Source organism: Trachurus trachurus (assembly GCF_905171665.1).
Source record: "Trachurus trachurus genome assembly, chromosome: 16".
NCBI lineage: Eukaryota > Metazoa > Chordata > Actinopteri > Carangiformes > Carangidae > Trachurus > Trachurus trachurus.
Genome location: NC_139902.1, coordinates 22533020 through 22547348, shown reverse-complemented (window position 1 = coordinate 22547348; position 14329 = coordinate 22533020). Strand labels below are relative to the sequence as shown.

Sequence of the window (14329 nt, the reverse complement as noted above, 5' to 3'; positions counted from 1 at the left end):
ACGTCATCGGAGGTTGTGAGGTAAGCCAGGAGCCGCCGCCAGGGAAAATAGGTCCCATGGCAAAATTGTGCATCATGTCTAATTGTGAAAGTAATTTTGTTTTCATCATATCGACGATACAGAATATTCTCATAATCGCTGTTATTGTATTTACTAAATCAGTCACAGTAATAGTTTAATGCAACATAAGCGGAGCGATACGTGTACGGTCTTAAAAGAAGGTGTTCCGGTCGGTGTAAGCGCGCGCTCCCTCCGGTCCAAACTCGCGCGCTCTCATTATGTGCATAGGCACGTATTGAGTCCGACTGTACATATTATTAAACATTAAATATGTCCAAGTTTTAAACTGCTATTTCTAAACAGAAACTTAAATCTAAAACACAGAGTCAGAATTGAGTCATTATCTTTTATTTGAACGTGACAGATTACAGAAGAGAAAATACAAACTCTAGCATTCTTTCTAGCCTGGAAAAAAAGTACATTTTTTTGTAAAACTGCTGTACAGGCAATCAGATCCTGCTGGCAAACTCTCGAACTATTCCATTGTATCCTCCTCATTTGCTCCCTTTTGTTTGTTCTCCTTCCTGGTAGATTTGAGTGACACTAATGAGGTACAGTTTGGGGATGTGTTCAGGGACATGTCAATGTTCAGGATGAATAAATCACCCACAGACAGATGTGAGACCAAGGCCCAGTCTAGTGACCACTTAATAGGCGTCAGCATTGACACAATTTGAATTTGTTTTTAGTGCCAGAGGTCATTGGTCATACTTGGCAATGAGTTTTTGATTAAATACATCAACACAGTGCTTGATTTGTAAGCCAAAAGTGCTGCTGTTGCAACAGTCATGAGAAAGAAGAGAAATGAAGGATCCAATGGAAGACTTGAGACTTCGCTCATCAGAGCCCACATTTCCTTTTCAAATGCACAGTAGCCAGCGGTCACATTTCACAATGAAAGGGCATGTGTTTGACAACAAAGCCAATTAGTCATAGGTCTGGCATCTGATGGCCACACAGCTGCGTCAGCAACATTAGACGTAAACACACAAAAGCTCTGTCTTAAAGTAAATAGATCGAGGTATTGTCATGTTTATTAACCTTGAATCTAATGAAGCTATGATGGGCAACATCACCATGTTTTTGAGGCAGAAAAGATGAAAAAAAAAAAAAGGTTTACAAAAATGTGGAATGAGACTGTTGGCTACTGTGCTGCTGCCTTTGCCTTGAAATGTGGCCAGAAAGCCTTGTCATCAGGTGGGGCACGATCACGCAATGGCAGCCAGGTAGTCTTTCACCTCTGCTGGGGTCAGTCTTTTGAAGCCAGCCTCGTTGCAGATCCCCACCTCAATGTTCTCCTCTGTCATCTGACCCTCAAAACTCTCCTAAATGGCAGAAATAGAGACTTGTAAATCACTCATGATAAAAGAGAGAAACAGTGTAACGGAAAAGACAGAGTCAACTATTTATCTAAATAATCAATAATATACCTTCAATGTCAAGATGGCTGTGTGGATAGCATCTTCCAGCTCCAGATCGTTGTTATACCTGGAGATGGGAAACAAAGTGGTCATCTACTAATCTGTAGTGTGCATCAATTCAGATTATGTCAATTGACATTATACATGTCCACCTGCATCATGGTTCACTTTTCATTTAACTCGTACCTTTTCTCAAGGAATGTTTTTCCATTAACGTAGTTCTTTCCCATGGCTGTTGCTTTCCATGCGAAATATGCACCCTGCAAATCAAGAAGAAACAAATAAACTCTTTGGTCAATGAGGATTTTCTACCTCTGACATACAGACCAATTAAGTATATTCATGACAATCACTGTGGGCTTACAGCGAACAAGTCAGTGGTGAGCATATTCCAATCGGACATAATATGCATTTCAACATCTGTTCAAATTATTATAATTGAAAATGTTTATCCAAAATAAAAATGAATGGTGCATTGTTTTTTCTGGATAAATCTGCCAACAAAGATTTGAGACAATGGCAATAAAACTACTATAAACAACATGTTCAGTAACTGAGGACAAATATAATAGAGAGTGCATGAAAACAACATACAGAGGGGTCTGACTGGAACAGGTAGGGGTGATCTTCATCCCATCCAGCTATCAGCAATGATACCCCAAATGGACGCACACCACTGGAGGAGAAAACAAGACATGTTCAAATTAAGGGTTATGACTCTAAAAAAGACCATGGTGATCATGTGTCTAAAAGTATATACTATGTATTGATGTGTCTTAGTTCATACACACCCAGACTGTGTGTACTCCTGCATCACAGAGGCCACTCTCTGGACAAGCTGGCCTGTGGGAATTGGCTCCTGGTATACCAGGAAGTACTGCTGTGCCAACTTCCGGGCTCGTCGCACTAAAACCCTGCAAAGAGGAGAAAACTCATTAAACTTTTGATATACATGAAGGTTAAGTGGCCATAAAAACTTTGTGTTGAAACTTTTAGATGTCTCCCATGAAGAGCCAACAAAGTCCTGATTTTTAATATTGTGCAAACAACGCATGGATATGAAGTTATTAGTAGCAAAAGGCATGATACTCAAACACCAAGTGTTTATGGGAGCACAAAGCATTGTTTTTCGGTGCAGATCTGAAGTAGTTGACAGTATCTGGCATCTAATCAATACATGTGGGATGCATGGTATTGCAGCCATGCATCCCACAATGAACAGCAGCTTTCTCACTCACAATGAACAGAAGCCATCACTGTCCCAGCCTCAAAACTTGTCAATTTTTTACAAAGTAGCAATCACAAAGATATTTAAGTTTCTTAAATTTCAAATGTTTTTCAACACTTGATACCAAAATATCTGAGGACTGGAATGTGGAACAAACTTTCCAAAAACAAAATGGTATGCTTTCCAAAAATGGATTATACTGTACTGTTTCTTTACTGCCTAAAAATGACAGACCTATATATCAATTTATAATAGGCAGGATAAAGCAGCGATAATGTTGTTTTAGCTGCTAGTAAATTGCCTTAAATGCAGTTTATTTTCTCACTTTTAGCCCAATTGATTTTACCTATGTGGACATTACATAAGTACTTTGTGCTTGAAGTTAGGAAAAGAAAGGCGAGCTGCTGGAAATAGTGCCCACCTGTAGTCAGGCCCCATGCCGCTGTAGACCATGCCTATGTGTTTAGTGATGGGCTCCACTTTATGGACACTCTGCTCATCATACAGAATGGACTTCTGTTTCTTCTCTGTTGCCAGGACAACTCCATTTGAAGCTGGAAATCAAGAGCATCACAGTTTGTGTCGTTACAAATACAATCAATATTATTTTTGTAATGTGGCAACTTTTAGGATCTCAGGTAGCTCCACCAGTGTCAGTTAAATTGTCCCTTTTTGTTAATTTGTTTATTTTTACCACTGTGAGGAAATATTACAGACAGAAAAAGGTAAAACGTATTTAACCACGCTGTGACAGATTTACCAATGCATGTGTGCTTTGTTTAAGGTACACTTCTTTACACAGCCACGTTTCTTGTAAAGCCTCACTGCCAGCTCCAAGTGAGGGACAACAAAGAAAATACTAATGTACAATCCAACCAAAACCAACAGACAAAGATGATCCTGTGATTTCCAACACTTCATACCTTTGATGCCAACTGAGGGAGCTCCGGCTGCTACAGCTGCCAGGGCATACTCAATCTGGACCAGTTTACCCGAAGGGCTGCAAGAAGAAACATAGGATGTTGCATAACCATGCTTTTAAAAAAAAAGAGGCGATAAATGAACTTTACTAAATTTGCGGTGAAACAATAACAACTTGGGTTAGAGAACACGATTTACAATTGCTAACACGAAACTGAAAGCAAAACGTTAGAACAACTGACTCATCTGAGCTAACTTAGCACTATAAGCTAAAACAAAAGCAGTGTCTAAATGTGTAAAAAAACCAGCCGGTTGCGGTCTGGTCGGTTATTATATCAATGTACAACAATTCGATGAGTTGTAATTGCGGATATGCAGGGAAGAAAATACACTTGGTGTTTCATTTTAAATCCCATTTAGCCGCCATGCTAACAATTAACGCTAGCCGATTCATTGCACTACCCGGCAATGACAGTGCATCAACTCCGGCGGCTCCCAAAACCTTCTTTTAAAACCACAGCAGAAAAACCGCACAAACGTTTTCCCATCGGGCATTCAATAACAACAAGCACAAGCTATGGGAACAAGACGTGTTTGGAAATTAACGATGATTTTAACAAAAGTTTACCTAAATGTGGTGAGGGAGAAACTGTAGCCTCGTTCCGCCATCTTGTTCTTCTTCTTCTGCTCTGCGTTGCCAGGAGATTTGTAAACGAACTCCACTGGTGAACACCGCCGCCTATGAAGACTGCACACAAACCACCAGCTCAAGTGTTAGCAAGATGTTTAGAAAGTTATGGCATAATATGTCGAGTCTAAAATGTTGAAAAGCATGCTACATACACCAAAAAACAAAACTAACTAACAAAAACTTGTGACTTTGATTTTATTGTGTCTTCTCGGAACTCCTGTTTATGGAAGCCCATTTTTCTGCCACTTGATGGGAAAAAAATAAGAACTGATAACTCAAAATGATAGATAGATAGATAGATAGATAGATAGATAGATAGATAGATAGATAGATAGATAGATAGATAGATAGATAGATAGAGAAACACCATCATAAATTTAGAACACTTACACCTGTTCCAGTGTCCCCAAAGAGCTGACAGATATTTAAATAATGAGAAACTAAGTAAAAAATAATGAGATACTTTCTCATTATTTTGACTTAGGCCTAGTGTCTCATTATTTTTGAGCTAGTTTTCATTTAGTTACTCATCATTTTGACTAAGGAAGTAAAAAATAATGAGATACTTCCTCAAAAATAATGAGTTACTAAGTCAAAAATAATGAAACACTTTCTTGTGTATTTTGACTTAGTAGCCTATCTAATTATTTAGAGAAATGATATCATTATTTTGAGTTATTAAATCTTATGGCATCAGTGTGGTCTGTGCCATCAATGTTATTGAACATCTGTCCGATAGAGGGCGGTAACACGCAAGAATCAGTCATGTCTGTCCGAAATTAAAACCGCAGAAGATGAAGCAGTGCGTTGTCGCCGAGTAGTGACGTAGGAAACCTCAGTGACCGTGAGCTGTCTGTCTGACATGTTGGAGTGAGAGGAAGGAAACGTGCCGACCGACAACAACTGAAATGATGAATATAGCCGCTTTAGTGCAGAGCCTCCGGTGCTCTTTGTTACACATCGAGAGCAGACTCCTGCAGGTGGCGGGACTGGACCGACAGCTGGGTGAGTTGAGTTTACCGGACGGACGGTAACGGTAGCTAAACAAACACTACTGAACCGACTGAGCTGGTTGCGTTACAGTACTCAGAAGGTATTAACGACGTGTTTTTTTCCCATTTGGTGCAGCTCCAGCGCTGGCAGTCACTGGCCCCAGCCTCCTGCCCCAGCTGCCCCAGCCTCAGGCGGAGCAGGACGGTGAGCTGGAGGCAGAGCAGCAGAGTCCGGAGCAGCCCCCCGGCCTCCTGGACGGCATCTTGTGGATGGCAGCTCCCAAGAAGAGACGCACGATAGAGATCAACCGCACCAGGAGGAGAGCTGACAGCAAACTGTTGAAAGTCAAGGTAAGATGAACAACAGAATCTCCCCCTGGATTTCCATGAGGAGGCATTAACCAGAATACAACACAGTAGTGACTAGTGTTGGCTGTCTCAAGTTGAGGACTGAATGTCTCTGCACTCACTGACTTGGGATACATTTAAAGGGATAGTTGAACACTGTTGGCAAATTCACCTATCCACAGAATCCTTATAGTCATAGGGGTAGGTTCATTACCTTTAATCATTGTGCATGTTGTTTTGAGATCCACGGGGCAGAGACGCGAGCTGCTCAGTGAACACAATGGACCCCTGTCCCTCATCAAACTCATTAAATACACAATCCAACAACTCCAAAACGCTCTCGTGGAGAAGTTGTGACCTGCACATTCACCACGTCATGAAATAATCATGTAACATTACGAGACAGAGTTGTTTTCGAGGCAAATGTGCCAAAAATGTTGAACTGTCCCTTTAACAATGACTTGAACTTAACACATCGAAAGTGCTTTAGAGCTAACTCACAGTGGTGCGAAAAGAAAAAAGTGCAGTTCAGTGAATATTACTTCGTGTTGATGAGTGGTGAAAGTGTGTAACATACTAGCTGGAGCTGACAAAAAGCTACAGTAACTCATATAACCACGCCGTATAACTGTGGTGAGCAGTCAAACTGTGAGGTGGGTGGGCTATGACAGCAGAAAACCGCTACATATCCCACTTCCTGTCAGGTTGCATCAGGTAAAGTGTCCAGTAGACCTAAGTGTATTTATATATGCGGGAATACTATAATGCAGCCTACAGTATGAATGAATATCAATGCTGATTCCTCTATCACAAGATATATAAATTCTGAATGCAACTTGTTTAAAGTGACATAGTTCATGCTGCCATTTTATTACATCAGTAAAAGTAATGATCACAGTCATGCACATAGCCCTAAAAGAAAATGACTCATAATGTTAGTGGTGCCTTGACCCACAGTCTTCACCCTGTCTCTTTCTCGGCCTTCCTCTTCCAGACCAACATCGAGCCGTGTCCAGAATGTGGCCACCTGAAGCAGAAACATATCATGTGTGGCTTCTGCTACGCTAAGGTGTGCAAGGAGACTGCTCTGATCCGTCAACAGATTAAATCGATGGAAGGAGGTCCGCTGAGGGCCTCAACAGTGGAGACGGTCGTGCTGTATGAGGGGGAGACACCACGCGAACAGGACAAAGACAAGAGGATAGTGGAGCGATCCAGGAAGAGACCAGCCTGGTTCAGCTTGTGATGCTGTGATGACTGCCACATAACCTTCATTGTGACACAGGTGTGGTCATATACTTACACACTTTATTTGATACAGTCCACAGCATATGTTGTCCAGACTGATGCCCAGTCAAACAAGGAGGTTGATGGATCCATTTAATTTCCATAAACATGATCCATAAGCAGATCTGCTTGTTTGGTTCAGAGGAGAGACATGTTCTCTTATCGGTGACCATACTGTACGATATCATTGATGTCTAGGTAGAAAAAGCCCAAAGACACAACTACACAGTCTTTGTTGGCGTCATTGTTATTTTTTTCAACTGTTTGTCAGACCCGAAGCCAGTCTGAGAAACGTTTACTGTATATTTGAATGTTTGACAATAAATTCATTATATTAAAAAAAAAAATTGTGTATGTACTTTGTTTACATTTTTTTTTTAATAAATTAGGTCGATCATCTAATCTCAGCAGCCCACTTTGAGTTCACCACACTTACAGGATGTGAAAAAAGTTTCTCTGGCTTGATGAGACAAAACTTGAACTCCATCATCTGGCTGATACCATCCCTTTAGTGAAGCACGGTGGTGGCAGTGTCAGGCTATAGAAAAGTTCTTGTGTCACTTGAAACTGTGTGGAATCAGAAAATAAAACATCCAATGTAAATTCTGTGCAGCTGATAACCTATGATATTATGGTGGCAGTAATATTACTCCTCATTATAAATATTAAGATTCAGCATGAACTACGTAAATTGGCTGCTTGACATGGAAAACTAATTGCCACTTCTCAACTGATGAGATGTTTGTTTATTTGTAGGTGTGCTCACGTTGCCACAGCAACATCTTAGTAATACTCACTACTGTGTCGCAGGAACAGAGTGTCCAGCATACCTTCCACAGCCTCGTCACATCATGATTTAGTTTCACCCTCACACTTTGATAAAAACCCAGGTTGCCAAAATCCCCGTGTTGGCCGCAGTTGCTGAGCACTTAATAAGCAATTCACTGTTGCTGAAATGTAGGAAGAATGTTTTATCAAAATTGTAGTTCGTCAGTGATTTGAAAGTCTAGATATGCAGCCTTTTAATGACATGTTTATCTGCCCTGGTGTCATTACGACAAGGTCTTTGACCTGCCTCCTAACCTTCCTCTATATCTGTCCATCATAACATAAAGGATCTGTCTAACTCTCACAAACATAAGCATGGATTTGGCTCAGGACACAGACGCAGCTTTCGGGTTAATGAGTTGGATTACAACTGTCAGTTAGAGATGTGAGTGCCCTCAGCTGTTTCCTTCCTGCAGCATGAGAGACATCTGAGGAGTGGGAGGATATTAACTCTGATGGCACATCTCATTCAAACAGATTAGTCATTTCATATTTCAATCAACACACACACACACACACACACACACACACACACACACACACTATGCATTCCCTGGCCCAACCCCACCATTACCCAAATACAAACCTAATTCTAACCCTGACTCTTAAAGGGATAGCTCAACATTTTGGCAAATTCGCCCATTGCCATAATTCCTATATATAATTATCGGTGCATGATGTTTTGGGTACAGGTCGGTACACAGTCCCCTGTCCTTCAAAACATCTCCGCCTCGAAAAAAACTCTGTCTCATAATGTTACATGATTATTTCATAGCGTGGTGAATGTGCAGGTCACAACTTGTCCACGTGAGCGTTTTGTAGTTGTTGGATTGTGTATTTGATGAGTTTGATAAGGGACAGGGGACCAGTTACCGTTCATCTCTATTGTGTTCACTGAGCAGCTTGCGTCTCTGCCCCGCAGATCTCAAAACAACATGCACCGATGGTTACAGATAACGAGCCTACTGCTATGACTATAGGGATTATGGCAATAGATGAATTTGCCAAAAAGATGAACTATCCCTTTAAATCAAAACTTGATATTGTTTCTTGGGTTTAACCAGAAATATGTAAAACAACTAGACAAATGTTGCCAGTTCAGCGATAGAGAGGATGAAATCAGCGGAGATTCACATTCACCTTTCACCTGGATTCATCTGGTTGGCCGACGTCATGGAAGAAGCTAAAGCTCCTTTTCAGATGAAAACCAAACCTTCAGGATGCCTTAAGCGTGGACATTCACTACATTCACTACAATGTGATGCAGAGGAGTAAAAATAGAAACAAGACTTGATATTTAAGACAGGGCCTAACACACACACAAATCAGAGTACACTGACACACACAAATGGATGATGAGCATATGATGTGATAGCTTGGTGAGTTTTGTTCAAATCAAGTGGGACTCAGGTGGAAACCAAAAAGAAAAAGAAAAAGACCTTTGTTCTTCACATACGATAACGTTCCTGCTCCTGACACAATCACACCATGAACTGTGTGAGCAGAGGAGGCTGCTACCTGGTCAACTCCTACTGTGAACTTTACGAGGAAAACCAGTGGAAGAAAGAGAGCTACCAAGCATGTTGGCTGAGCCTGGTCATTGAAACAAGACCACAGTACAAGTAGGTTGTTCTCTCTCTCTCTCTCTTTTGAAATATTCTTACAGTTTAATAAGTCCATACAGTACTGACAATACTGCACTGTCCTTCACATGTTTCTATTACATCAATATGAAGTGTGAAAGCATTTGTAGATTTGTATGGTGTGATGTTGTAAGATGCAGTGGGACAGAAGATTAAGGGGTGTGGACAAATCCTATTTCCACCTTTAATGGTTCACACAGGTGAAAACAGCTGCTGTGCTGCTTTGTTTAGGTTGAAAACCTCAGAGTAGTTGCACTTACTGACCGATCAGTGACATCACCAGAGGCATGTTGCCTGTAAAGAAGAACTGATGTATAACTAATGATGTATTGTGGTCAAAAATGCAACCAAAAGCAGAAAAGCTGCAGATTTTAGTTTGGCGTGATGAATAATTAATCTGCTGTGTGTGCTGTGTTCCAGGCTGACACTGTCAGAGGCCGACAGTGTTCGCAGGGAGGGTTACAAGCAGCAACAGGTGGTCCACTTCATGGTCGAGAGGAATCCCAGCCAGACACTGAAGCTGGGCGGTCACAACAAAGATATGAAAGAGCACCACCTCCCCTTGTTCAAGACCACCAGCGAGCCGCATCAGGCCGGCACAGAAGAGAAGCCAGCCTTATCAGAGAGGGTGAATAATGAAGTGGATAAACAGGAAGTGACTGCCACAACTCCAGACCTCAGGAAGCCAATCAGAGTGAACTTCAGAGCTTCGAGCCTGATGTCCTCTCCGAGGGAGACTTCTCACCATGTGCAGAGGAGGGAGTGAAGGATGGAGGTGCTGCAGAAGGTTTTCTAAAATAACAACACAGAGAATATACAACGTAGTCTGTTCTTACAATTTACATACTGGTATATGTAAATTAAAAGTAGCTTAGAAATTATATGAACCATGGAAACTGCAACTTCTAAAGAAGTATTACTTCCTAATGAAGCTAACCTAATTAATATTGTTTTACATGTATATCAAATTAAGTGTATTATCCTCCAAACCAGAGTTTAGATGGGTAAACCCCCAAGTATTCTTATACAGAGAGGTGGTAACATAGAAGAGATTCACTTGATTTATTTTTCATTTTAAAATAACTAAATTATTGATTAAAATGTTGGAATATTTGCACTGTAATTTGCAAAACATGTCATCAAATGCTGTATTAAGTAACCCAGATATGAACACATTCTGAAGCTGGTTCTCTCATGATTACTGTATACTTTTTGGTCTTTGTCAGTGACCTCCATGCTAAACATTAAATGCATCTGGACTTTTTGGTGGAAAATTTTGCATACACTTGTGCAAGATATTCAAGTTTATAAAATTAAATAAATAAATACAGTACATAACTTAATATAAATACATGTTTGTAATGGACCTGTTGCAGTGTCCCTTCTTTGTATGTATTTCTGTTGCAATCGTATTTGTTTTTATTTATGCAGCGCCCCTCTGTGGTCAAACATTATAAGGACACCCCCCTCTGCTCTTGAGACTCTAAAGAAAAAGACAAAAGCAACCGACAGGTTTAGTTTTAAAACAAAAAATGTATTTGAGGGATTGCACACAGTGGTTAGTGGCATTACATCCAGCACTTATTCACCAGGGTATCAAAACAAAACAGCGCAATAAGATCTGATAACTAAATAAAAATGCTATAGATTCGATCCTTCCACTACAGGCTTGAGGTGTGAATGAAAGACATTTTATTCTGATAAGATGTTATAGTACTAAGCACTACTTTGTGCTCTGTTCTCGTATTTAGATTCACATGCACCTGCAATAGTCTAACCCTCTCCCCCACGATCATTATGAGGCCCCCACAGCACCACACTGAAGACTACAAACTTTAAACCAGTGATGAGAAACAGTCAAACTATTCCATAAGCTTCAGTTCTTACGGCAACATGCAGATGATGGAGGAAACTCCGTGGACAGAAGCGTTGATAAAACAAAAGAATTCCCTTTGTTACAATTGTGTTTAACATAATATTTTTACCTCCACCAAGGAGGTTATGTTTGCATCATGGTTTGTTTGTTTATCATCAGGATGTGTAGGATGTGACATGGGCCGTGGAAGAACCTATTCAATTTTCAATTTAGTTGAGGCCCGCACCATTCTAGTTACACATTATGTTATTTAAGATTTCCTGTTTTCTTTTTAGAAACGTGTGTAAAACCTGGGACATGATGAACAGTTTTCACAAGCCATTAATTCATACCCACAACACAGAACTTAAAAACAAAGTCAATGTCCAGACATACAATACACTCACCTAGTAGTAATTCATGGCACTCACAGAATGTAAGTTACATTATTAACAGAGAATAACAATATTTTCTAAGGGGATAAATGGCTAAAAATAATTCTGTATATGTCATTAAACATCAGTTGAGTATCCAATATGGATATTACTTGAATAATCCTAATGCATATTTACCATTATAGGTTTTCCCAGAGGTAATTTAAAGCTAATGAGTCTTATAAGGGGCTTCTGATGATATGGTAATATTGTAAACCTGATAAACCTGTTCTCTGAGATCCAGGAGGGAATTTGTTGAAATAATCTTGTGTATTATTTTCATAACATCTCTATCAAGTAAAGACAATTACTCACAGTGAAAAGTACATGCATTTTCCATTCCTGATCCACAGACTTTCAACATTTCTAGGTGAATGAAAAACACCAGCTCATGATCTTTGTCTTTTGTGTCACTCTGTGTGAGGCTGGATTTTCCCTCCTAGTATGGCTTCCTCAGCTTTCTTGTGTTTTTGGAGAGTGACCTGCAGCTGCCAGTATTTGAGATAAACCCACATTAGGCTTCCATTCTTCCTCTTGTCCATGTTTAACATGTCAGCACAGTGCCTATCTCTCTTGAAAATATCCTTCAGATCAGACTCCAGATCAATTTCAGCCCCGATTGGGTCTTTGACGACCTTTAGGAGCATGTTCCTCTCCATTTCAAGTCTCTGATCTCGAGGCTGGATGAGGGAACAGTAGGCGTTCTGGCGCTCCACAAGCTGACCCTCTAGCTCTTTCAAAGTGGCTGTGGCTCGTCGGTACCAGTCCTGCTCTTGTTCCAAGGCACGATGCAGCACAGCACCTGCGGCTCCTGACCTCACCAGTTTTTGCTTCTCTTCCTCCAGGGTCTCCCGCTCCTTGTACGAAAGAAGAAAAAGCTTTGAGTTATAGAGAAGTTACAGATTAAAATGCATAATAGCCAAAAAAAAGAGGACAATGAAAGATTGTAACCTGTTGTAGCTGTTTACGTTCTTCCATCAGCTGCTGGCTCTGTGAGATCAGGGCCTGCTTATATCCTTTCACCCTCTGTCTCTCCTTTTCCAGCTCGAGCTCAAGTGTAGCTGCTGCCCTGCGCCTCTCTGTCAGCGTCTCCCGGTACCGTACCTCCATCTCGCCTTTTATTATAGACACATCCTTCTCATATTGAGTTTTGACCTTCTGGATCTCCCTCTGAGATTCCCTGGTCCAGATCCAACCTGATGAGTCGGTGGAAGTAGTAAACACAAGAGAGAGTGACGAGATACTGAGGTTACATCACCATGATCTACTGTAATGTTTTTCTCCTGAAGGGCAAACCAACTGCAGCAGTTGTCGACAAACTTACCATGGTGATGGTATCAACTGAGGATAAAAATTACTCAGCATTAAAAACAAAACAGACATTAGAGCATAGACATTTCATGCCAATAAAATCTTAATCTGGTTTTGCAGATACAGGATTGTCGCTGGAGGAGGATATGTTTGATTGGGGGAGTCCTAGTATATATAGTATACAGTATCATATAGCAATTAGTAGCTATACATTCATTCAGTGAAATGTTTTCCTCCTATGCCTGTTATGTCACCCACAAAAAAAGCTTGTTGAGACTGTACATCTCCTCGTGTAACTTACGAAATGCAGCCAGTCCAAGCATGGGGACCAGCAGGGCGTAGTTCCATTGGTTCCCATCACCGGCCCCCGCCCCCCGGCCCCTGGGGTCTGGTTGGATGTTCCATCTGGGTGGATCATTCAAGTTGTTCATGGAGGCTGCTGTTACACACACACACACACACACACACACACACACACACACACACACACACACACACACACACACACACACACACACACAGAGGGAATACAAAAATACCTGTAATAACACATGCATCTTAACATTAATGAATGTTCAAATTTTGCAGCATGGCTGAGTGGTTATACAGGTGGCAGAGTCTTCTCATTCACGTTTCTAACACTCATACTCATGCTGCAATAACTGCCAGCTCTTTGTTGACAGTGGTGTTGGCAATGAAATGTCAGCAAAAGCAGCAGTTATACATTGCCTATAAACACACATTGTGTTTTGTTACTAAACAATATATAGTCAGTGTCTTTATGTCCATTGATTTGACAGCTTTCTAACGTTATAAGGTAGTGGGCTAGTTGCTAGTAGGTAATGGATCAACTTTCACCACAAGCAATTCAAAACATAAACATATCTGGTCAGTGTGTGTGGCATTTAGAAGTGGTTTTGCAAGTAAAAACTAGATTTCCGTTAGCAATTGACTGGTTAACATTTGCCAAAACACAAACTGCAGCTGCAAAGCCAGTCTGACATGACTTGGGAGTTTGACAGCCCAGCTAACCATAATAAGGCTAGCTTGGGAGCTAACATACTGGCCATAGACTGGCTAAGGTTTAGCTTGCTGGTTAATGCACACTATAGATGAAAGTATTAAATATAAAATACGGAGCAGAACAGCTTGTAATTCCGATAACAAACCAGAGTAGGTCTGTTAAATGTATGGTGGTGTGTCTCACCTTGAATGAAAAGTCTAGGTCACTTATACATTTGTTCCTGCACACCCAGCTTATACAATTTTACGCCTTGGCAGCTTTAACCGACGGAGGGTAGTTCCCGGGA

At 40.8% G+C, this 14329-nt stretch overlaps 4 protein-coding genes across 6 annotated transcripts in view; 2 read left to right on the top strand and 2 right to left on the bottom strand.

The window, feature by feature from the left end:
- The window catches only part of mrpl32 (mitochondrial ribosomal protein L32), a 133402-nt gene extending 126128 nt beyond the window's left edge, over positions 1-7274 (top strand). Inside the window, exons 2-4 of one of the 2 annotated variants that reach the window (XM_083988863.1) lie at positions 5220-5326; positions 5450-5664; positions 6656-7274. In XM_083988863.1, coding sequence (XP_083844989.1) covers positions 5230-5326; positions 5450-5664; positions 6656-6907 — 564 coding nt within the window. In that variant the 5' untranslated portion in view covers positions 5220-5229 and the 3' untranslated portion in view covers positions 6908-7274. Of the gene's footprint in view, positions 1-5141; positions 5327-5449; positions 5665-6655 lie in introns of those variants that run through there. The other variant, XM_083988862.1, reaches the window with a different exon arrangement.
- Positions 387-4365, bottom strand: psma2a (proteasome 20S subunit alpha 2a). Its single transcript, XM_083990500.1, has 8 exons — positions 4259-4365; positions 3633-3709; positions 3131-3263; positions 2273-2395; positions 2076-2157; positions 1668-1741; positions 1491-1548; positions 387-1385 (listed from the first exon to the last, which is right to left on the bottom strand). The coding sequence occupies exons 1-8, from the start codon at positions 4297-4299 to the stop codon at positions 1269-1271; spliced, it is 705 nt and encodes a 234-aa protein (XP_083846626.1). The 5' UTR covers positions 4300-4365; the 3' UTR covers positions 387-1268.
- A 1836-nt stretch (positions 7275-9110) lies between the features above and the next one.
- LOC310998733 (telethonin) lies at positions 9111-10676 on the top strand. Its single transcript, XM_083988908.1, has 2 exons — positions 9111-9398; positions 9840-10676. Exons 1-2 carry the CDS (start codon positions 9265-9267, stop codon positions 10183-10185), a joined length of 480 nt encoding a protein of 159 aa, XP_083845034.1. The 5' UTR covers positions 9111-9264; the 3' UTR covers positions 10186-10676.
- Positions 10677-10966: 290 nt separating this feature from the next.
- Positions 10967-14275, bottom strand: LOC310998732 (coiled-coil domain-containing protein 127-like). Of its 2 annotated transcripts, XM_083988907.1 has the most exons (5): positions 14227-14236; positions 13518-13558; positions 13321-13455; positions 12660-12904; positions 10967-12565 (listed from the first exon to the last, which is right to left on the bottom strand). In XM_083988907.1, exons 3-5 carry the CDS (start codon positions 13448-13450, stop codon positions 12119-12121), a joined length of 822 nt encoding a protein of 273 aa, XP_083845033.1. In that variant the 5' UTR covers positions 13451-13455; positions 13518-13558; positions 14227-14236; the 3' UTR covers positions 10967-12118. The 2 variants fall into 2 exon arrangements, with proteins under 2 accessions (XP_083845033.1, XP_083845032.1); XM_083988906.1 differs by lacking the exon at positions 13518-13558 and having other exon boundaries at positions 13321-13458; positions 14227-14275.
- Between the last annotated feature and the right edge of the window lie 54 nt (positions 14276-14329).